A 24005-nucleotide genomic window follows, 5' to 3' on the forward strand; every position below is an offset into this window, starting at 1 on the left:
ACCGACAGCCCCGGCTCCGAACTCAAAGGAGTCGGAGGAGGAATAAAATCAGGGATGAAAACAGCCGCTGACTGTTGAGTAGGGCTATGCAGCATTTGGGCCAGTGCCTCGGACTTGAGAAGTCTACTCACCACCCTTTGTAAATCATGGTCGCACAGCCTGGAGGACCGAGAGGAATGAGACCTATGGCTCTGCTCCGACAGAAGAGGGGATCCCGGAGCCGAGTGCATGGAGCCGATGGAAGGGGACCTAGACCTCTTCTTTGAAGGTGGCTCCGACAAGCCTATCGGAGCCAACTGAGTCTTGCCAACCTCGGCTCCAGCCATAGCCGAGGTAACGGTATGAGACTTCGAAACATCGGCTCCAGCCGGAGCCAATGTCGAAGCCGCTTTAATGCTTCCAGGAGACTGCTCTGAAACTGGAGCCGACGGCCTGGAAGTCTTAGAAGGCTTCCCCGACGCAGACTGGGTCGGAGGGCCTTCAGGCTTTAACAAGCCTCGGAGAATTAACTTGTTTTTGCGTTCCTGCAGGACTCTAGGGCTGAATGCATGGCACACAGCACATGAGCCCTGCAGGTGCAAAGGTCCCAGGCAATAAACACAAGAAGTGTGACCGTGTCAGAGACATTTTCTGACAGCACGAATCACACTTCTTGAAGCCTGAGACCTTGGAGTCTTTAGACATCCTAAATAGCTGTGTGAAAGAAAAACACAAACACAACACACAGACGCACCCTTAACCAAAATAAAAATCCAGTCACACTGAAGGACAGGGAAAAGAGAGGGAGTGGGCCAAAGGCCTAAAAGTTAAAAAGGGGATAAAATGGGAATTCTAACACAAGGGGGGACCCGATTTAAACTAATGGAACACTCTATATAAAACTAAACTAAATGGAAAAAAATAGGGGTTGAAATTGAAGTTTTTAAACAAGAAAACTTACTAACCTGCCAGAGCCAGTAGAAGAAGCACCTCGTCAGCTAAGCGGCAAACGAGATCGGAGTAGTTACCGCCTAGCATTGTGGGATATAGGGGAGCCTCGAGCCGGTGGAATTAGCTCTCGAGCTTTAGTATTGGCAGAGTCGGAGCCGAGGATCGGCTCCGAACCCATCCAGCAAGAATGAAGGCGAGATTGACAACTTAACATCCTTAGTTTTATCCAAGTAGTAACGTAGCTGCCTGTGAATGTCCAAGGAATGCAGGAGTCTTTCTCCTTTGTTCTGTGGATTTGGAAAGAAGGTGGGTAAATAGATGGTTTGATTTAGAGCCACACTGGATACCACCTTAGGCATAAAGGAGGGGATAGTTCGTAGAGAAACTCTGTCTTGATGAAAAATGAGGAAAGGCTCTACTGCCATTAGTGCCTGAAGTTCTGAAACTCTTCTAGCTGAAGTGATTGCTAGCAGCAGGGCAGTCTTCCATGATATAAACTGCAAGTCAGCTGAGAAAGCTGGCTCAAAAGGAGGTAGCGTGAGTTTTTCCAGAACAAAGTTGAGGACCCAAGTAGGTGTTGGTGCTCTCCTGGGAGGCCTAATGTTCTTGGCCCCTCTGAGAAACTGCCTTAAAAGTGGATGTGAAAATAAGGGAGGATCCGTGTTGTAGTGAGCAGAAATGGCTGAGGCGTTCATTTTAATAGATGAAAAAGAAAGCCCTTTGTGTAACATCTCAGTTAGATATTGCAGAATCTGAGGTATGTCAGGCTGAAGGGTATTTTGGCCTTTAGCTTGGTTCCAGGCGCAAAACCTTTTCCATTTGTCTGAGTAGGCATTCCTGGTGCTGGGTCTTCTGGCCTCCAGAATAACTTCCATAACAGCTTGTGAGAGAGGAGCTGGCTGGTTGCTTAGGTGATTTGCCATGCATCCAAGTTTAAGGTTTTGAGCTGGCTGTGTAGAATCTGATTGTCTTGCTGTGTGAGCAGGTTGGTAATTTGTGGTAGAATCCATGGTGGGCCCTGGGCCATATTCCTTAATAGTGGGTACCAGTGCTGGCGTGGCCAGTCTGGAGCAATGAGTATCATTCGGGGTCTCTCCATCCTGACTTTCAGTAGCACCTTTGTGAGAAGGGGTAGTGGAGGAAAGGCATATACTGTTAGCATCTTCCATCTGAATGAGAGTGCGTCCACTTTCCAAGATTGATGGTGAAAAGTCCTTGTGCAAAACTTTGTTAGCTGATAGTTCTGAGGGCTGGCAAACAGGTCTATGTCTGGTAGCCCCCATTTTTGATTTATCATTGCGAATACTTGTGGATCCAGTTTCCACTCATGGGGATCCATGATGTTTCTGCTTAGGTCGTCTGCCAATGTGTTCTTTTTTCCTGGCAGGAATTGAGCTTGTAATTGAACTTGGTAAGCCAGTGCTGTGTTCCACATGGTCATTGCTTGCCTGCATAGAGAGTAGGAGTGTGTACCCCCTTGTTTGTTTATGTACCACATTACTGTGGTGTTGTCTGTCCTTATGATAAGCTGTCCTGGATGCAAGAGGTCCTTGAAGGCTGTCAGAGCATTTGTACAGCTAGCATTTCTTTTTGGTTGATGTGCAGATTCCTTTGATCTGCTGTCCATAAGCCTTGAACGCACCGTCCTGCCATGTGTGCCCCCCCCAAGCATAGTCCGATGCATCTGCTGTCATAGTTTGCCTGGCTGGGGGTAGGGTGAAAGGCTGACCCTCGTTTAGGTGACAAGCCTGTGACCACCACAGAAATTCCTGTTGAAGGCAGGGAATGAAATTTATCATTGTTTCCAAGCTGTGGCTGTGTTGAGTCCATACGCTTTTTAAGTACCATTGTAATTTCCTCATACGAAGTTTTGCAAATGGTATTAGTAGTATGCAAGATGCCATGAAGCCCAAGGCCTGCAGAATTTTTCTTGCAGGGAGTTGGGTCTTTGTTGCCATTGTTCTGAAGTATTGAGTTAATTGTAGTTGTTTGTCTGGCGTCAGATAAGCCATCTGGGCCGTTGTATTCAAGCTGGCACCCAGGAATGTCAATTTGTGAGGGCACTAGTTTTGATTTCTTTACGTTTACTGTATACCCTAGGCAACTTAGAAGATGTCTTACAAAAGCCAGGTGTTGTAAGAGAATGTCCTTGCTTTCTGCTTGGATGAGACAGTCGTCCAGGTATGGGTATATTTGAATTCCTTTCTGTCTGCAGTATGCAAATACTGGTGCCAGGCATTTTGTGAAGACCCTGGGCGCAGTAGATAAGCCAAAGGGCAGTGCAGAGAATTGGTAATGGGTTGAACCTGCAATGAAACAGAGGTATCTTCTGCAATTTTGTATGATAGGGACATGCAGGTATGCCTCCTTGAGGTCCGTTACTAGCCAAGCTTTCTTGCCCAACATGGGAAGAAGCTGCTGTAGTGTTAGGATCTTGAATTTGGGTACTTGCAAGAAGGTGTTTAAGATTAAAAGGTCCAGAATGGGTCTCCAAGCATTGTCCTTTCTGGGGACTAGAAAGAGCCTCGAGTAAAAATCCTTGGCCTTGCTCCTGTGTAGGTACCAGTTGAATGGCTCTCATGTCCATAAGAGCTGTAATTTGTTTTTGTGCCTCTGCCTACTGATTTTGTGGCAGGTTTGGCATTCCTTTTATCCTTGGCAAGGTGTGGAAATGGAACCTGTATCCGTGTGAGATAATGTCTAGGACCCATTTGTCCTTTGTGACGATGCACCAGTTGTCTGCAAAAAGTGATAAATTTCCTCCCAAGGGAGCTGCCAAGAGGGTTTTGCTTGGCAGTTTGAGGTTTGAGTCATTGTGTTTGCCTTTTAGTGGTTTGGGACCTGTCTTCTCCTCCCTTCTGTGTTGTAGTGCCCCATTGGCGAGGTTTGTAAGGGATTTGTGCCTGTCCTCTGCCCCTTGGGCGCCTGTATTTACCCCTCTGTGGTCTGTCAGAAGCTAGAAAGGACCAATTTTTTGATGGCCAATTTCTGCTGAAGCGTGGGGGCTGTACCTGTAAGAAATCTTTGACCATTTGCATAGATTTTGCCTTATCCTCCATTTTCTTTACAACCTCCTCTGCTTTAACCCCAAATAAAACATCCTGCTGTAAGGGTGCATCCATTAACTTTGCTTTAACATGATCAGGCAGAGATTGTTCCTTTAACCAAGCATGTCTACGTACAACCGACCCAGTAACAGCTGCTCTAGAGGAAGCTTCCAAGGCATCAAAACTACATTGTAAAGTATGTTTGCCCACCTGTTCAGCTGCATGCAGCAGATCTTGAATTTCCTTGAATTCAGACTGTTGAGGGTGCGCCATCTTTTGTTTTATTTGAGACATTAGGAATTGCTGGTATTTAAGCATGTGAAATTGACAATTTAGTGCTCTCGTAGCTAGAGTAGTTGAGGTGTAAACCTTCTTCCCCCACCTATCTAGTGCTCTGGAGTCCCTTTCTGAGGGTACAGGATTTTTAGCCATAGAAGCCTTAGCCCCTTTGGGACCCTGGGAGATTGGATCAGCAGCAGGGCTTTTGTAAACGAATTTGTGGGAGTCAGGCACTCTACAGTATTTATCTGGTTTGGCTGGAGCAGGAGGCAGAGAATTGGGATTTAGACTAGATTCTAAGAAGACATCATCCACCATGTCCAAAACTGGGGGGATAGCAAGTGGTCTGTGCTGGGGGAGTAAAAGAAACTCTCGGAGCCTTTTCTTTGAGTCAGAGTAGTCCTGACCTTCCCAGTGGAAATGTTCCCTCATGGTGTGTAAAGTTTCCCCAAAGGAGTAGTCTTCAGGGGGAGAAGCTGAGGGAATGGAGTCTTCAGCATCAGAATCTTCATAAGGGGGAAAGGAGTAATCCTGTTCCTCAGAGGAGCCTGAGGAAACAGACACCTGATCAGAGGAGGCATAATCCTCCTCTTGTCTAGGCCTTTTGTCAGGGGGGCGGGGTTGGGAAAGTACAGTTTTGTACCTACCATAAATGTAGATGTTCGAGTGTTCACCCTGCTGCAGTCATCACACTTGGGTTATCCTGTCATCAGGCGGTCCCGCATTCGGCCAGAATTCCAAAGTCTTGGTCTGGCGTCGGTTGCTGCCTCTTCTTCCATGACGTCAGTGTGCCAGGGGTATACATATTGCATCCAACGCCACTTTCTTCGTGTTTTTCTTGCCCCAGATGTCAGGTGCCCCCAAAAAGGTGGTCAAGTAAGCAATTTTTGCACAAACACAAAATCCCTCCAGCTGTAAGCAAATACATCAGGAAGGTATTGTAGAGATTTAGCCAGTTAGATCAGAGGGGATGGAGAGAGGGTAACCTGGACTGCAGCAGGGTGTACACTCGAACATCTACATTTATGGTAGGTACAAAACTGTACTATGTTCATCGTGTTACCCTGCTGCAGTCATCACACTTGGGTAGAATCCCAAAGCTAAGGATGGGTGGAGCAGTCAGAGGGTTAGAGGAGGCTAGAAGGCCCTGCAGAACTGCAGTGGCGAAGCCAGCTCTAGTCTTAGAGAAAAGTGGTAAATGATAGTGCTTGGTAAAGGTGTGTACTGAACTCCAAGTTGCAGCTTCCAAAATCTCCTTGGTTGGAACCCCCCTGAGGAAGGCTGTAGAAGTAGCTGTTGCCCTGGTAGAGTGGGGCCTAATGGTAGCAGGAAAGTACAGTTTTGTACCTACCATAAATGTAGATGTTCGAGTGCTAATACAGCTGCAGTAATCACAGATGGGTTTTCTGCCGTCAGGCGGTCCTCGTTGGTCAATTCCAAAGTCTTGGTCCGCCGGTTGCCGCCGCTTTCTTCTGACGTCAGTAAGGCCAGAGTATATAAGACACAGCCGACGCCATGTTCTTCAGTCTTTCTTGCCCCAGATGTCAGGTGCCCCAGAAGGAAGGCAATACATAAATTATGCTTATATGTGTATACATGCAATGCAATATAATCCAAAAACAGTGGTTGCAAGCAAATAAACCATAGAAGGATAACCCAGTCAGGTTGTATGAAGAGGTTGTTAGGCCCCATGCCTTTACCAAGTGGGGAAGGATGGAGGGAAACCTGTACTGCAGCTGTATTAGCACTCGAACATCTACATTTATGGTAGGTACAAAACTGTACTATGTTCATCGTGCATACAGCTGCAGTAATCACAGATGGGTAGAGTCCCAAAGCTACGCACAGGGTGGTAGGTACTAGGAGGAACTGGGTTGAGCCAGAATGCCCTGCAAAACAGCAGTGGCAAAGCCTGCTCTGGTTGTGGAATATAAAGGCAGGTGGTAGTGTTTTGTGAAGGTATGTACAGAACTCCCAAGTGGCTGCCTCCAGAATATCTTTGGTAGGAACTCCTCTGAGGAAGGCTGTAGAGGTAGCTGTGGCCCTGGTGGAGTGTGATCTGATACCTGTAGGAACAGATTTCCCATGATAGGAATAACAAAACCGTATGCAGTGGCCTATCCACTTTGAAATAGTCTGCTTGGAAACTGGCTTCCCTTGAGCCCCTACAGCATAGGACGCAAAGAATTGTTCTGATTTCCTGAAGGGCTTTGTTCTATCCAAGTAGTAACGTAGCTGCCTATGGATGTCTAAAGAATGTAGCAGCCTTTCCCCTTTGTTTTGAGGATTGGGGTAAAAGGTAGGAAGGTGTATGGCTTGATTTAAAGCTACCCTGGATACCACTTTAGGCATAAATGATGGGTTGGTACGAAGGGAAACCCTGTCCTGATGGAAAATGAGAAAGGGCTGCACTGCCATGAGGGCCTGTAGTTCCGAAACTCTACGAGCTGAAGTGATAGCCAGAAGGAAGACAGTTTTCCAGGACAAATATTGCAAATCTGTTGAGGCAGCTGGTTCAAAAGGAGGCAATGTTAATTTTTCTAGTATGTAATTAAGATCCCAGGCTGGTATTGGTTGTTTCCTTGGTGGTCTAATATTCTTAGCCCCTCTGAGGAACTGTCGTAAGAGTGGGTGAGAAAATAAAGGAGGATCCGTGTTGTATTCTGCAGAAATGGCTGAGGCATGGATTTTTATGGAAGAAAATGAAAGTCCACTGTTCAGCAGCTCAGCTAGATACTGTAATACCTGAGGCAAGTTCAGTTTTCTAGGGTCCTGGCCTTTTTTCTCATTCCAAGAACAAAACCGCTTCCATTTTGCGGAGTAAGCTTTTCTATTAGATGGCCTTGTGGCCTCCAAAATGACATCCTGCACCTCCTTGGAGAGTAGGGTCTGTTGTGGTGTTAAGGAATTTTCCATGCAGCGAGATTGAGTGTTTTCAGCTGACTGTGGAGAGTTTTGTAGCTGTGCTGAGTCAGCAGAAGAGGCATTAGAGGCAGGGACCAGGGAGGAGTATGTGTTAGGCTCCTCAGCAGTGGATACCAGTGTTGCCGTGGCCAATCTGGAGCAATCAGTATCATCTTCGGTCTGTCTGCTCTTGCTTTCAAAAGTACCTTGGGCAGAAGAGGCAGAGGTGGGAATGCGTAAACTGTCCATGCTGTCCAACTGAATGAAAGTGCGTCCACTCTCCAGGCCTTTGGATGAAAGGTCCTTGAACAAAACGTTTCCAATTGATGATTCCTGTGGGAGGCAAAAAGATCTATGTCTGGCCTCCCCACACTTAAGTTATTTCTGTAAACACCTGAGGATGTAACTTCCATTCGTGTGGATCTGTCATATTTCTGCTTAAATTGTCTGCCAGTGTGTTTTCCAATCCTGGCAGGTACTGGGCTTGAAGTTCGATTTGCCATTCCAGACCCAAGTTCCAAAGAGTCATGGCTAGTCTGCACAAGGGGTATGAATGTGTTCCTCCTTGTTTGTTTATGTACCACATTACTGTGGTGTTGTCTGTTCTTATCAGTAATTGCCCTGGATGCAGGAAGTCCTTGAAAGCTGTAATTGCATTTATTACTGCTAGCATTTCTTTTTGATTGATGTGAGGGTGCTTTTCTTTTTGGGACCATATGCCCTGGATGCACCTGTCCGTCATGTGCGCCCCCCAGGCGTAATCTGAGGCTCCTGTTGTGATAACTTGCTTTGCTTGAGGCTTGCAGAATGGGAGGCCTGTGTTTGCTTGACATGCTTGGGCCCACCATAGAAATTCCTTTTGCAAACATGGGATTATTGGTATTATTGTTTCCAAACTGTGACTGTGTTGAGACCATAGGTTTTTTAGGTACCATTGAAGTTTCCTCATATGCAGCTTTGCACATGGGACTAAAAGAATGCAAGATGCCATGAATCCCAGAGCCTGCAGGATTTTCCTTGCAGTAGGCCTGGTACTTTTTGCTAGTATTTTGAAGTAATGAGATAGTTGCCCCTGTTTTTCTGGCGTAAGATAGGCCATCTGGGTGTTTGTGTCCAAATTGGCACCCAGGAAAGTTATTTTCTGAGATGGTGTTAGCCTTGATTTCTCTTTGTTGATTGTGTATCCCAGAGAATGCAGTAACCGTGTCACATATGCCAGATGTTCCAGAAGTATGTGTTTGCTGTCCGCTTGGATCAGGCAGTCGTTCAAATAAGGGTAAATTTGTATCCCTTGAAGTCTGCAGTAGGCAATCACTGATGCCAGGCACTTTGTGAATACTCTGGGCGCAGCAGATAAGCCAAAGGGCAATGCAGAGAATTGATAGTGGATTGAACCTGCAAGAAATCTGAGGTATCTTCTGCAGCTTTGTCTGATTGGGACATGCAGGTATGCCTCCTTGAGGTCCAATGTTACCAGCCAAAACTCCTTGCCCAGCATGGGAAGAAGTTGCTGTAATGTGAGCATCTTGAATTTTGGTGCAGTAGAAATGTGTTTAGGATGGATAAGTCCAAAATGGGTCTCCAGTCGGTTCCTTTCCTTGGTACCAGAAAAAGCCTTGAATAAAAACCTTGACCTTGTTCGTGAGTAGGTACCTCTTGAATAGCTCTCATGCTTATGAGCTTTGAAATTTGTAGTTGTGCCTCTACCCTTTGATTCTGTGGCAGGTTTGGTATGCCTCTCATTTTTGGAAGAGTGTGAAAATGAAATTTGTAGCCTCTGTTTATAATGTCCAGGATCCATTTGTCTGTTGTGACAATATGCCAATTGGCTGCAAATAATGCTAGCTTTCCTCCCAAAGGTGCTGCCAGCTGAGACGTGCTTGGCATGAAAATGAGGGCGTCATTGGGTTTGCTTCCTGTATTGTTGTGCACTGTCCTCGCCACCTCTTGGTGCTGGAGTTTGCCATTGCCATCCTCTATATGATCCTTGCGATTGCCCTCTGCCCCTTGTGTGTCTGTATCTACCTCTTTGGGGCTTGTCAGTGGCTGGAAAGGACCAGTTTTTTGAAGGCCAATTTCTGCTAAAACGTGGTGGTTGGACCTGTAAAAAGGCTTTGACAGTTTGCATGGATTTGGCTTTTTCTTCCATTTTCCGTAGTATCTCCTCAGCATTAGTACCAAACAGCACATCCCTTTGTAAAGGAGCATCTAGAAGTTCAGCTTTGACATGATCAGGCAAGTTTTGTTCTCTAAGCCAGGCATGTCTGCGAATGACTGATCCTGTAGCAGCCGCTCTACTTGAAGCCTCTAGTGCATCATAACCACATTGTAAAGTGTGCTTACCCACTTGTTCTGCACTATGCATCATATCCTGTAACTCCTTTAAATCTGGTTGTTCAGGTTGAGACATTTTATTCCTTAATTGTGATAACAGGAACTGTTGATATTTAAGCATATGAAACTGACAATTTAAGGCCCTCATGGCTAGGGTGGCCGAGGTATATACATTTTTACCCCACCTTTCTACAGACCTTGACTCCCTTTCTGCTGGAAGTGGATTCTTGGCAGTGGAGGCCTTCAATCCCTTGGGGCCTTGTGAAATGGTTTCAGGGTCAGCATTATGACTTTTGAAGAGAAATTGGTGAGAGTTGGGTACTCTGTAATACCTATCAGGTTTGACTGGTGCAGGAGGCAGAGAATCCGGGTTAAGGCAAGCCTCCGAATAAACATCATCAAGTATGTCCAAAACAGGGGGTATCGCCAGAGGTCTGTGTTGAGATAACAAAAGAAATTCCCTAAGCCTTTTCTTAGAATCTGAAAAGTCTTGGCCTTCCCAATGGAAGTGTTCCCTCAAGGTGTGCAAGGTTTCCCCAAAGGAAAAATCCTCAGGAGGAGATACAGAAGGGATGGACTGTTCTGCATCCAAATCCTCAAAAGGGGAGCAAGAGTGTTCCTCTGCATCAGAATGTTCTGATAAAATGGATCCCTGATCAGAAGAGGGAGAATCTTCCTCCACTCTGGGTCTCTTGTCTGGAGGGGGTTGAGAACCTCTGATAAGAGTAATTAAATCCTCAGCCATTTTAAGCATCTGTTTTTTAGGCATGGGACCTGGAGATGGGCCCTGTGCAACAGGCCTTTTGGGGTGCCTGGCTGTTTTGGATTTAGGTGCCTGGCTGTTTTGGATTTAGTAAAGGCCTTAATGGAAAAAGAAGATGAGGGTCTGAAGACACCATGGGTGGAAGTGGACCTGTCCACATTAGTAGGCTCAACATTAGCAAAGGCTTCGGTGGTTGTAGTCTGGGAAAGGGCCGAGGTCCCAGCGGTCTCGGGTACAGAGGACACCGCCAAAGGAGTGTCGTCGGTAGTCACGGACTGCAAAGCTGTCTCGCTGAGAACCGGACCATGTGTAGCCTGTTTTGGCGTGGTGTCGGCGGGGACCGCGGGCCTTGCGTGTCGGTCCTTTTCCTTGCGTTTTTTGGACAAAACGGTAGTCGGAGTGTCCAACGACATTTTACAATCAAAAGCTTTACCGAAATAGTGTTGGGCAAACTCCGCCTGACGCTTAATAGTGCGTTTATTGAAGGTAGCGCAAAAGCGACAGCCCGACACGTCGTGGTCTGGGCCTAAACAAGGTATGCAGAGGGAATGGAAATCCTTATGCGGTATTTGCTTCCCACAAGAAATACAATTAACTTTTTCTGACATCGGTCTGAGGCAAGAAAAGTTTCCCCAATGGGGTACTTAGCTTTAATGAAGACTTCAGTTTCCAAAATTTTCGTAATTCAGGAGCTGGCCGACCGGCACTTGCGAACTGCTTCTGCTTCGGGCACCGCGCGGCAAAAAAGACTGAAGAACATGGCGTCGGCTGTGTCTTATATACTCTGGCCTCACTGACGTCAGAAGAGAAAGCGACGACAACCGACGCAGGACCAAGACTTTGGAATTCGGCAGACCGAGGGACCGCCTGACGGCAGAAAACCCATCTGTGATTACTGCAGCTGTATGCACGATGAACATCTGGTTTTCCATGATGGGTATAGAAAAACGAATGCAATGTCCTATCCATTTGGAAATGGTTTGTTTTGATATAGCCTTCCCTTGTGAAGCTGTAGCATAGGATACAAAGAGCTGGTCAGATTTTCTGAAAACCTTAGTTTTATCCAAGTAGTAACGAAGTTACCTGTGAATGTCCAAGGAATGCAGGAGTCTTTCACCTTTGTCAATATCAAGGTGCAGGTACTCCACGACTATCGAAGCCAACCATCAACCAAAAAAGCAAAAATCAATAAAAAATATTTATACTTGAACAGCAAAAGAACTTTATTCCATGGGTTGTTAGCGCTTTCACGTCTACTCTGGACGCTTCTTCAGACTTTAATAAAACACTTCATCACTTCTGTATTTAAACACTTATCAATTAAACAGTTAACCAATGAAAGCCTTTGTACGAATACATAACTATAAAAAGTCAGAAACTTCTAAACAGATAAAAAGTCAGAAACTTATATTGTGAAAATTAAGACTTCAAAATTCAACATTGACATTAAAATGGATGTAGTAATAGATTATAACTGTTATTAACATTTCAGATGGCAAATAGCATATAAATATTTAAAAATACAAGAGCATATAAAAACAGCATGTAATAAAAACATTTCAAGTGTATGAAACTACTGAAAAACTTCTAAAAATACATATTCCTACTAACACCAAGAAACATGAAAAAGTCAAAGGTATAGCAATAAATAACTGCTAATGCTTAAGATGACGACTGACTAGAAAGGGTTTCAGAGTAACCCTCTCATTGAGGCCATGTCCTTCATCTGCTTTCATTCTGATGATCCATTTACATTCTTCCCTTTCAGTGAAGTTACTTACATTGCCTAATCTCAATGTGGTGTGTATCAATTCAATTACTAAGAACTCAAAGGTGTGTGTGGTGCCTTGTGATACAACATGTCTAGCCAGTGCGTTCCTGTCATTCTCCCTGTTGATCGCATATAAATGCTCTCTAACCCTTTCCCTCAACGTTCTATTCGTCATACCGACATAGAAATCCTGGCATTTGGTGCAGATGGCTAAATAAACTATGTTCCTTGTCCTACAGTCTGCATAATGATCGAATTTATATAGCACACCCGTGTCCGGGTGCCTAAAGTTATTCCTGCCCAGTATGTATTTGCACTGATTGAAACTGCGACATGGAAAGGTACCCATTCTAACAGTGAGTGGTTGATCTTGAAGTTGCCTTTCATAACATAACATGTTCCTTAAAGATCTAGTATTCTTGTAGGAAAAACTGGGGTGAGGACCTACAAGTGCTCTAAGCCTATCATCCAACTGTAGGATACCCCAGTTCTTTCTAATGACATTAGTAATACTCTTATTCTTATTTTGTTTGGGGACATAGCAGGTACCTTACCCTGAGAGATCTCTGTTTATTTATCATTAGTCTTTCACCTTTGTTCTGTGGATTTGGAAAGAAGGTGGGTAAGTGGATGGTTTGATTTAAAGCCACACTGGAAACCACCTTAGGCATGAAGGAAGGATTAGTTCGTAGAGATACTCTGTCTTGATGGAAAATGAGGAAAGGTTCCACTGCCATTAGTGCCTGCAGCTCTGAGAATCTTCTAGCTGAAGTTATTGCTAGCAGCAGGGCAGTCTTCCATGAAAGAAACTGTAGATCTGCAGAGAAAGCTGGTTCAAAGGGAGGTAGTGCAAGTTTTTCCAGAACAAAATTGAGGTCCCATGTTGGTGTAGGTGCTCTCCTGGGGGGCCTAATGTTTTTTGCCCCTCTGAGGAACTGCCTTAGAAGTGGATGTGAAAATAAGGGTGGATCCGTGTTGTAGTGGGCTGAAATAGCTGATGCATGGATTTTAATGGAAGAAAAAGAAAGTCATTTGTGCAACATCTCAGTTAAATACTGTAGAATCTGAGGCATGTGAGGCTGAAGTGTGTTTTGGCCTTTAGCTTGGTTCCAGGCGCAAAACCTTTTCCATTTGTCCGAGTAGGCCTTCCTGGTGCTGGGCCTCCTAGCTTCCAGAATAACATCCATAACCGCTTGGGAAAGAGGAGCTGGCTGGATGCTTAGGTGATTTGCCATGCAGCCAGATTTAAGGTTTTGAGCTGGCTGTGAAGAATCTGATTGTTTTGCTGTGTGAGCAAATGGGCAATTTGTGGTAAAATCCAAGGTGGGCCCTGGGCCATATTCCTCAATAGTGGGTACCAGTGCTGGCGTGGCCAGTCTGGGGCTATGAGTATCAGTCGTGGTCTCTCCTTTCTGACTTTCAGAAGCACCTTTGTGAGGAGAGGCAATGGAGGGAAGGCATATACTGTCAGGTTTTTCCAACTGAATGAGAGTGCGTCCACTTTCCAAGCTTGATGGTGAAGTGTCCTTGTACAAAATTTTGTTAGCTGATAGTTTTGAGGACTGGCAAACAGGTCTATGTCTGGAAGGCACCATTTTTGAGATATCATTGCAAATACTTGTGGATCCAGTTTCCGCTCGTGGGGATCCATGATGTTTCTGCTGAGGTCGTCTGCCAATGTGTTCTTTTTTCCTGGCAGGAATTGAGCTTGTAACTGGACTTGGTAAGCCAGAGCTGTGTTCCACAAGGTCATTGCTTGCCTGCATAGAGGGTAGGAGTGTGTACCCCCTTGTTTGTTTATGTACCACATTACTGTGGTGTTGTCCGTCCTTATTGTAAGTTGTCCTGGATGTAATAGATTCTTGAAGGCTGGCAGAGCATTCTGTACTGCTAGCATCTCTTTTTGACTGATGTGCAGATTCCTTTGATCTGCAGTCCATATGCCTTGAACGCACTTGTCCTGCCATGTGTGCCTCCCAGGCGTAGTCCGATGCATCTGTTGTCATAGTTTGCCTGGCTGGGGGGCAAGGTGAAAAGCTGACCCTCGTTGAGGTGACATGCCTGTGACCACTATAGAAACTCCTGTTGTAGGCAGGGAATAAGAGATATCATTGTGTCCAAGCTGTGGCTGTGTTGAGACCATACGCATTTTAGGTACCACTGTAACTTCCTCATATGCAGCTTTGCAAATGGTATTAGTAGTATGCAAGATGCCATGAAGCCCAAGGCCTGCAGAATTTTTCTTGCAGGTAGTTGGGTCTTTGTTGCCATTGTTTTGAAATATTGAGTCAGTTGTAGTTGTTTGTCTGGCGTCAGATAAGCCTTCTGGGCCGTTGTATTCAAGCTGGCACCCAGGAATGTCATTTTGTGAGGGTACTAGTTTTGATTTCATTTCGTTTACTGTGTACCCCAGGCAACTTAGATGATGTTTTACAAAAGCCAGATGTTGTAAGAGAATGTCCTTGCTTTCTGCTTAGATGAGGCAGTCGTCCAGGTATGGGTATATTTGAATTCCTCTTTGTCTGCAGTATGCAATTACTGGTGCCAGGCATTTTGTGAAGACCCTGGGTGCAGTAGATAAGCCAAAGGGCAGTGCAGAGAATTGGTAATGGGTTGAACCTGCAATGAAACGGAGGTAACTTCTGCAACTTTGTCTGATAGGGACATGCAGGTATGCCTCCTTGAGGTCCAACATTACTAGCCATGCTTCCTTGCCCAACATGGGAAGAAGCTGCTGTAGTGTTAGCATCTTGAATTCGGGTACTTGTAAGAAGGTGTTTAAAATTGAAAGGTCCAGAATTGGTCTCCAGGCATTGTCCTTTCTGGGAACTAGAAAGAGTCTTGAGTAAAATCCTTGGCCTTGCTCTCGTGTAGGTACCAGTTGAATGGCTCTCATGTCCATGAGAGCTGTAATTTGTTTTTGTGCCTCTGCCCATTGATTTTGTGGCAGGTTTGGCATTCCTCTTTTCATTGGCAAGGTGTGAAAATGGAATCTGTATCCTCGTGAAATTATGTCTAGGACCCATTTGTCCTTTGTGACAATGTGCCAGTTGTCTGAAAAAGTGCGAGTTTTCCTCCCAAGGGGGCTGCCAAGAGAGTGTTGCTTGGCCAGATGAGGTGCAAGTCATTGAGTTTGCCTTCTGGTAGTTTGGGACCTGTCTTCTCCTCCCTTCTGTGTTGCAGTGCCCCATTGTCGAGGTTTGTATTGGGCTTGTGGTTGTCCTCTGCCTCTTGGACGTCTGTATTTACCCGTCTGTGGTCTGTCAGTAGCTGGAAAGGACCAATTTTTTGTTGGCCAATTTCTGCTGAAGCGAGGGGGCTGTACCTGCAGAAAATCTTTGTCTGTATAGATTTCGCCTTATCCGCCATTTTCTTTAAGACTTGTTCTGCTTTAACTCCAAAAAGAACATCCTGCTGTAAGGGAGCATCTAGAAGCTTTGCTTTAACATGATCAGGCAGAGTTTGTTCCCTTAACCAAGCATGCCTATGTATAACAGACCCAGTGACAGCTGCTCTGCAGGAAGCCTCCAAAGAATCAAACCCACATTGTAAAGTATGTTTGCCCACTTTTTCAGTTGCATGCAGCAGATCCTGCATTTCTTTCAATTCAGACTGTTGAGGGAGTGTGCTCATTTTTTGTTTTAAATGAGACATTAGAAATTGCTGATATTTTAGCATGTGAAATTGGCAATTTAGTGCCCTCATAGCTAGAGTGGCTGAGGTGTAAACCTTTTTCCCCCACCTGTCTAGTGCTCTGGAGTCCCTTTCAGAGGGTACAGGATTTTTTGCCATAGAAGCCTTAGCCCCTTTGGGACCCTGGGAGATAGTCTCTGGATCAGCAACAGGGCTTTTATAAAGGAATTTGTGGGAGTCAGGCACTCTATAGTATCTGTCAGGTTTGGCTGGAGCAGGAGGCAGAGAATCTGGGTTCAAACTGGATTCTAAGTAAACATCATCCACAATGTCTAAAACTGGGGGATGGCAAGTGGTCTGTGCTGGGGGAGTAAAAGATAATCTCAGAGCCTTTTCTTTGAGTCAGAGTAGTCCTGACCTTCCCAGTGAAAATGTTCCCTCAGTGTGTAAAGTTTCCCCAAAGGAGTAGTCTTCAGGAGGAGAAGCTGAGGGAATAGAATCCTCAGCATCAGAATCTTCATAAGGGGAGGAGGAGTAATCTTGGTCCTCAGAGTAGCCTGAGGAAATAGACACTTGATCAGAGGAGGCATAATCTTCCTCTTGTCTAGGCCTTTTGTCGGGTGGGGGTTGGGAACCCCTGATTAAAGAGATCAAATCTTCAGCCATTTTCAGCATCTGTTTCTTAGGCATGGGGCCTTGAACTGAAGACTGAAGTGCAGTCTTTTTAGGTTTAATAGGAGTCTTAAGCTTAGGATACATTTTTATGGAGAGCGTCGTCGGTCTGAAAACACCTTCAGAAACCGAAGGTGTTTCTACAGCACCATCTCTTTCTGCAGTGTCGTCGGTAGGGGCTAAACAAAATGGCTGCGTCAGCCTAGCACTCTCCGCCAAAGGCTCCAAAGCGGTCTCTGGTTCCAGATCTGCAGTAGTCAGGGGCTGCGTCGGAGCCTCACTTAAGACCGGTGAACCGGAGACCGGTCCAGCCGAGGCCTCGGAGTCTGGCTTGGGTCTAGGCTGCCTGTCCTTATCCTTGCGTTTTTTGTGCACGCCGGTAGTCGATTGCATCGACGGCATTGTGTAGTTAAATTTTCTACCGAAGTAGTGTCGTGCGAAATCAAAGCGTCTTTTTATAGTATGCTTATTAAACCTAGCACAAAAACTACAACCAGTGACGTCGTGGTCTGGGCCTAGACAATGTATGCAGTAAGAATGAAAATCCTTATGAGGTATTTGCTTCCCAAAGAAATACAATTGTTAACTTTTTCTGACATCGGTCTGAGGCAAGAAAAGTTTCCCCAACGGGGTACTTAGCTTTATTGAAGACTTCGGATCTGAAATTCGACTTCGAAAATCTCAGGTGTCGGCGGACCGGCACTTGCTAACTGCTTCTGCTTCGGGCACCACGAACATCCCCTGATCAAAGAAATCAAATCTTCAGCCATTTTAAGCATCTGTTTCTTAGGCATAGGGCCTTGACCTGGAGACTGAAGTGTAGGCTTTTTTGGTTTTAGAGGAGTCTTAAGCTTAGCATAAGATTTTATGGTGAGGGTAGTCGGTCTGAAGACACCTTCAGAAACCAAAGGTGTTTCTGCAGCACTGGCTTGCCCTACTGCAATGTCGTTGGTAGGGCCTAAGGAAAATGGCTGCGTCGGCCTAGAAATCTCTGCTGGGGGATCCAATGCGGTCTGGGGATCCAATTCAGCAGTAGCGAGGGGCTGCGTAGGCGCCTCACTGAAAACCGGAGAACTGGCGACCAGGCCAGCCGAGGCCTCGGAGTCTGGCTTGGATCTAGGCTGCCGGTCCTTATCCTTGCGTTTTTTTATGCATGCCGATAGTCGGTTGCTCCGACGGCATAGTGCAATTAAATTTTCTACCGAAGTAGTGTCGTGCGAAATCAAAGCAACGCTTTATAGTCCGCTTATTGAACCTAGCACAAAACCGACAACCAGTGACGTCGTGGTCTGGGCCTAGGCAAGGTATACAAAAAGTCCTTATGAGGTATTTGCTTCCCACAAGAAATGCAATTGTTAACTTTTTCTGACATCGGACTGAGGCAAGAAAAGGTTCCCCAACGGGGTACTTAGCTTTGAAGACTTTGGACTGAAACTCGATTAGAAAGTCTCAGGTGTCGGCCGACTGGCACTTGCGAACAGCTTCTGCTTCAGGCACCACACGGTAAGAAAGACTGAAGAAAATGGCGTCGGATGCTTCTGATATACCCCTGGCGCTCTGACATCAGAGAAGAAGCGACAGCATCCGACGCTGGACCAAGACTTTGGAATTCGTGCCGACTTCGGGACCGCCTGACGGCAGGATAACCCAAGTGTGATGACTGCAGCAGGGTAACACGAACATCAAGGCAAAGTCTTAACTCTCTTGTTTGAGGCAGACCCTGGAATCAGATAAGCTGCACCCAAAGTTCAGCAGTTTTATTTTATTAACATTCAACATATACAATTTGCTACTGCCTCTTTCTACAGCTGGCTTTCATGGCACCATGACATGTAAGCACACAAGCTACAGATGCACAGTAACGTAACCATTCTTGTTCTCAGATGTAAAACTTAGGTGAATTACCATGATTATCTGAATAGTCTGGAAAGGTACTTAAAACAATGTCTCTGAAAGATCTGCCACATCAAGTGGAAAACTATTACAATGACCTACATTCTTGAAGTACACATACTAGAATGACACCATAAAATACCAGTTCTGCTGCACTGGAAACTGGATATCCGAGTTTCAGATAAGATATAGAATTCTGTACTCATAAAATCAGAGAGATAGTGTGGTCAAAAGAAATGTACAGACAAAGTTGTACCACAAGAAAGGAATATGGGCATCACCACTTGACAGGCAACACTGCTCATCAGTCTCAAAATCCATCAATGGGCTGGTCGTTACAGAGAAACTCCACACTAAAAGCAGCACGTAGAAAAGGAAGTTAACAGGTAATAGGAAGACCACCACCAGTAGCAGAAAATTCCCATGCTGAAACATTTGCATGTCCAGAAGTGGACTGACTCTTCAAGACTCTCCAGTGAAGTACAGCACAAAGCATGCTCAAACCTGGGGGATTTATGTTGCCAATGAAAAGTGTTTTGTGTTAAAAGGTTACTCAGACTGCACTGTCCACTAACCTAGAACTGAACATCTCCCTGAGGTGCAACAGACTAGCAAAAATGGGGAAGTGTTTAAATAGCTGAAAGAAATGAAAACCCTTTTCTCCATACCTGCTGAATAACAGGTGCCTGAACTCCAGGCTGCATCTGAGGAATAACCGGCTGCTGTAGAACTACTGGCTGCTGTGACTGTACCAAATACTGTGCTCCATTTGCAGCTCTAACAACCTGCAAGATCTGACCTGCAAAACAAATACAGACAATAATAGAAGTTTCTTTATTTGATGGAATGACATCAATTACAATATACTGCAACTGACAGAACTATGTTTCAACATTAGTTTTCACAAAGATCTATTATTTATTTTTACCTCATAGCCAACAAAATATTACTATGAATGACAGCTATTCATTCAAAATACAATCTTAAAGCTGCCATCAATTACAACTTTGCTGGAAGGAACCATCAAGGAAAACTGCCTAGTTCATCACTAAGAGTGTGTCCCAACAGTAAACACCAGCTTACATGCAACAAAATTGCTAACACTTTAGAAAAATGCATTCATCCCAAGGTGATGCAAGTGCATATACATGCTTTCATTCATTTTAAATGAAACCTACAGCACTAATTTCTCAATTTAGGAAAACATGTTCTTACCATTTAATGCACTGCCTTTTGTTTACCAGGACAGCCAGACTGGGCACTCAGGGGCCACTTTCAGCAGAGGTAAATGGAGAAAAGCTCCATTACAGTTGAAAAAAAAAAATTTCAAAAAATTTCGAGAAAAGAATTTAAAATTCTTAACTGTAGAAATTGGGTTTTAGAAACATGCAATGATGATTTCTGTACAAGTGTTATGCAATAATAACCAAATTATATTTACATATACAGCAACATACAAATTTTATTTACACAGGAGTGATGAAAAGCATTATATAATTATAAACAGACAGGATTTATTTACAGGAGAGATTGAGAGTTAGGAGTTGGTGATGGCCTACAAAGTTAGGGTGTGAACAAGAACAAAGCCAGGAGTTTAGGTGATGTTTTAGGTTGTTCTTAAAAGCTAGATGCACAGCTGTCCTGCTGTAATGGGACAGGCAGGGAGCACACAGTCTGGTGGCAGGACAGGTATAGTCGGTCTCCAGCTGTATTATGAGATTTGGAAGTTAGTAAGCTCTGATTAGCTGAGTGAAGGCAACATGGCGAAGGTTAGTGTTTAAGAAAATTTTGTAAAGAAGGGTGTGTGTGTGTGTGATTTGTGCATTTTGTGGGCAACTTGAAGCCGAGTGAATGCAAGGTGATTACATAGTTCTAGCCAGTTCAGTATCTTTAGTGTTAACCAGTGGTATGTACGGTAGGATGCATTAAGCTGCAAATTTGGCTGTTTTGTTAAATCATACCTCTAACTTATTTTGTAGGGTGGCTTGAATGTTGGTCAATATGGGTGATCCATACAGAATACATCTGCTCCAGATTTAAACACCATCCCCTCAACAAATTGTCTCTGCAAAACTCCAGTCAGAATTAATTTTCCCTCAAACTCCCAGGTTTCCGGACATTATGCGCCTGTAACAATTCCCCACTTTACCATAACTTTTAGTGACTAACTTCCTGCAAAGAAATATAAACACTACATTAAATAATATGCACCTGCCCGGCTTTGGAAGCTCAGGATGTAGCTAGTAAAGAGTCACTCACACAGACGTGGAGAGATGATGGGTATACTTGACTCAAGAAGACAAGATCAACCAACTGCTGCATTTAGAACATGAGCTATATGCAGCATTAAAGAACCTCCCAAATACATCTTTAGATGGACTGAATGATAAAACAGTTATAACTAGGGTAGCAGTAGTTCAGAACTACACAAGCAAAGCTTAGTCTTGGAGTACTGACTTCCCAAACAGAGCCAGTCTCAGATTTGTGGTGTGCACAAAAGATAAACTGTTCATAGTACGACTATATGTTCTTGCTTATGCTCTTGTCTGGCATCTAATTCTCTGAAGTACAGGCCAACACTAACGGACTCTGGCTAACAAAGTTTGCAGATGACTGCAAATTGGGAGCCATTATTGAATCCCCAAATGATGTGGAAATTCTACAAAAAGGCCTTACAGAAACAGATGCTTGGTGCCAGAGCCATGGGCTCAAGCTTAATGCTAAGAAATGTAGTTATCCCCTTTGGGAAAAAACAAGTACCCATGAATTACCACATAGGTGGCAGTACACTAAACACCGAAAGTGTGATGAGAGACTTAAGGACACAGGTGGACAGTGGTCTCACCTTCGATAACCACATCACCACAACAGTCAGGAAATCCTTCTATGTGGCACACCATCACTAAGGGCTTTTCATCCAGAAAAAAGGAGGTCATTGTCCCACTGTACTCATCCCTCATTAGACCCATTATAGAGTATAACACCCTGTTTAGTATGTACCTCACAAGACATCTGCAACAGATGGAAAGGCTGCAGAAATACCTCACTAAAAGAATCACATACCTCACTAAAAGAATCACAGGCCTAAAGCAGATGCCATATGCTGACCGTCTAAAAAAAAACTCCAGCTATACTCTGTGGCATATCGTCTACTCATAGGTGACTTCTGCTTAACATACAAGGCCATGTCAAACCCTGAGCTGTTGGACATGCTCCACTTAAAGAAATCACAATCCCTCAGAGCCACACGCTCCAGGGACCTAAACCTTGTCATCACAATGAACAAAACATGCTGGAGGGATAGGTTCCTGACCCGGAGATTCCCCATACTCTGCAATAGACTGCCCATGCATGTTAAGCAGAGCGCCTCCTTGGCCCTCTTCAAAAGGAACCTTAATTATTGGATGGGAGATAGGAAATTCACCGCTGGGATCATGTCAGTCACCCTGCTAGACAGGGGTCAAGGGAAGTAAATACTGTGGGAAGAAATATCCAGGGAATTGTTATGGCTAGGCTTGTACAGCCCCTAGGGCCGATAGCCTAGTACCAACCTATGAACCTATATACTAGATAGGTAACCCAAACAGCACAAGTACAAACTTTTTCCCAATATGAATCAACTTTTTGAACTTTGATCTTCTAAATTAATGAGAGAGCATGACCGTCAGTCAATAACTAGCTTAACTACTAAACACAAACAAGGTGCAGCACCTACAGGGACAGGCTTGTCTGCATGGAGAAAAGAAACAAGATTGGTAGGAATGGTTCAACACTGCAGGTCACACAAAAGGGTCTAAAACGAAGACAATGTCTGAGCATGCAGTGGCTCTCAAGTCACTGCAACAACAGCATTAGGAGTGCAAACTGTACTTTGCCATGGCAGCAGTGCTGGAATCTGTACCTTTTACTGCTTCCTCACCTAGTTTAGCCAACGCTATGGCCTCCTAAACTCTTTACTAAAACAAGTATGACAAACACTGGAGGGCACACTCCAACTCTTCTCAAATAAAAGTGTTTTTCTATTTTATGGTCAACCCTAAGGACAGCATCCAAAGGGGTGCACACAAAGATATCCCCAGGTAGGACTACCAAGATCCAGAACTTTTTTTTTTTTTTGCTACTGCAGCCAACACCTTGATGAAAAGAGAACTTGTAGAAAGCACAGACTGCAGCAATCTAATGGAAAGTGCATCAACCTAAATCAAGTCAGAGATCTCTTATGTGGTCTTCAAATGCATATCAACAGGAGTCAATATCCAGAAATTCAGACTTCTGTACATGCATTTTATTAAACAAAGATTTGGTTTTGGATCGCTGACTTGCTTTGTGTGGTATTCATACATTTCCTGTTTGCTGTTTAAGTGAAGTGGTTGGACTAGGAGTCAATATCCAGCTGACCCTATCTCACTGCCTGTGGGAGTAAAGGCATGATTCCCCAACCAAAGTGAAAAAGCAGACTTGATCATATTAGTAGAAACTGCCAAAATCTAGAAATGGAGGGAGAAGTCAGCCATGCTCAAGATCAGGAAATGACAGAATAACCACCCCAACTTCTAAACAAAAAAAAAAAAAACACCACTTGGCTTAGTTTCTGGTGTCACATAGGGATCCAATATGAGTCAGCCTGGGGAGACATGACTGACAAACCACAATGTTTTGCAGAAATGGTTTGCTCTTTTCACCACTTGGCTTCTGGATAATTGCAAAAACTATCCCCAAAGTGCCTCTTTTAGACTGCCAAATTGTTAAACCCTCCAACATAACAAATCACTCACAACTACTTAAAAGGTACTGTTGCTCAATGCTAGGAGTTTAAATAAAAAACTGCACTCCATGGAAGTACTCCGCACCATGGAAAATGCAGACGTGCAGTCATGGAAACATGGTTCAGAACCATGGCACCCTGGCCATCAAAGGCTTTAATGCCTTTCATATATTTCAATCCCCCTCAGGTCAGGATAAAACAAAGGGAGGAGATGTCTCTGTATTCGTAAAGGACAAGTACACTGCTAGACTGGCCAAACAACATGACTCGCTTGAGCTGCTCTATGCAAAACTACCCATAGGTGTGACCCCCTATCATATCTTTACTAGCTGCAGATATCCTAACTCGAGTCTCAAAAACCAGACCTCCTATCTAAACCTACTGGAGTCTCTTACCCATTAAGTATGGTATTGGGCTAAATGCTGACTTCAACTACCCCTCCATTAACTGGGACACTTAAATAACCCATAATTTGACTTTGCCAACGCAAACACCCTGGAGCAACTAGTTAGCTCCCCAACTAGAGACAGAAATATCTTAGACCTAGTACTCTCAAACATGGCAAGATGCTACTCCCTACTGTACATTAACTCCTCCCTGGTAAAAACTGATCAAAAAATTACCTCTTAGTATTAAAAATAACCTAGAACCCCCAAACTTCAAATTGGTCAAGAACTTCTCCAATGCCAATTACCACAAACTAAGTGACAGCTTATTAAATTTCTATGGCCCTCCGAACCAAGATTACACTGATGCCTACTCTGAGCTGCATACAAAAGCACTACACAATCACATTCATAGCTGCACAGAGGAGGTAGCATCTGTCACAGTCAAATATACGATTACTGGCAAAAGTAAACCACCTTGGTGGACCACTAGTATAAATAGGCTATTTAACAAAAGGGGAAAAAAAATCCTCTCCAAAGCCAAGACGGAGCAGACAAAAAAGCACAGCTGTGTAAGATTTTACCATAACAATAGATGTCCTTTTCACTGCTGCAGCACTCTATTATG

At 44.4% G+C, this 24005-nt stretch overlaps 1 protein-coding gene across 1 annotated transcript in view; it reads right to left on the minus strand.

Moving 5' to 3' along the window:
* Nucleotides 1-24005, minus strand: part of GTF2A1 (general transcription factor IIA subunit 1) — a 402278-nt gene that overhangs the window by 214930 nt on the left and 163343 nt on the right. The window contains exon 5 of the mRNA XM_044078441.1: nt 18895-19025. Coding sequence (XP_043934376.1) covers nt 18895-19025 — 131 coding nt within the window. The remainder of the gene's footprint in view (nt 1-18894; nt 19026-24005) is intronic.

Source organism: Protopterus annectens, chromosome 1.part1 (assembly GCF_019279795.1).
Source record: "Protopterus annectens isolate FY-2018-M chromosome 1.part1, PAN1.0, whole genome shotgun sequence".
Lineage (NCBI taxonomy): Eukaryota > Metazoa > Chordata > Ceratodontiformes > Protopteridae > Protopterus > Protopterus annectens.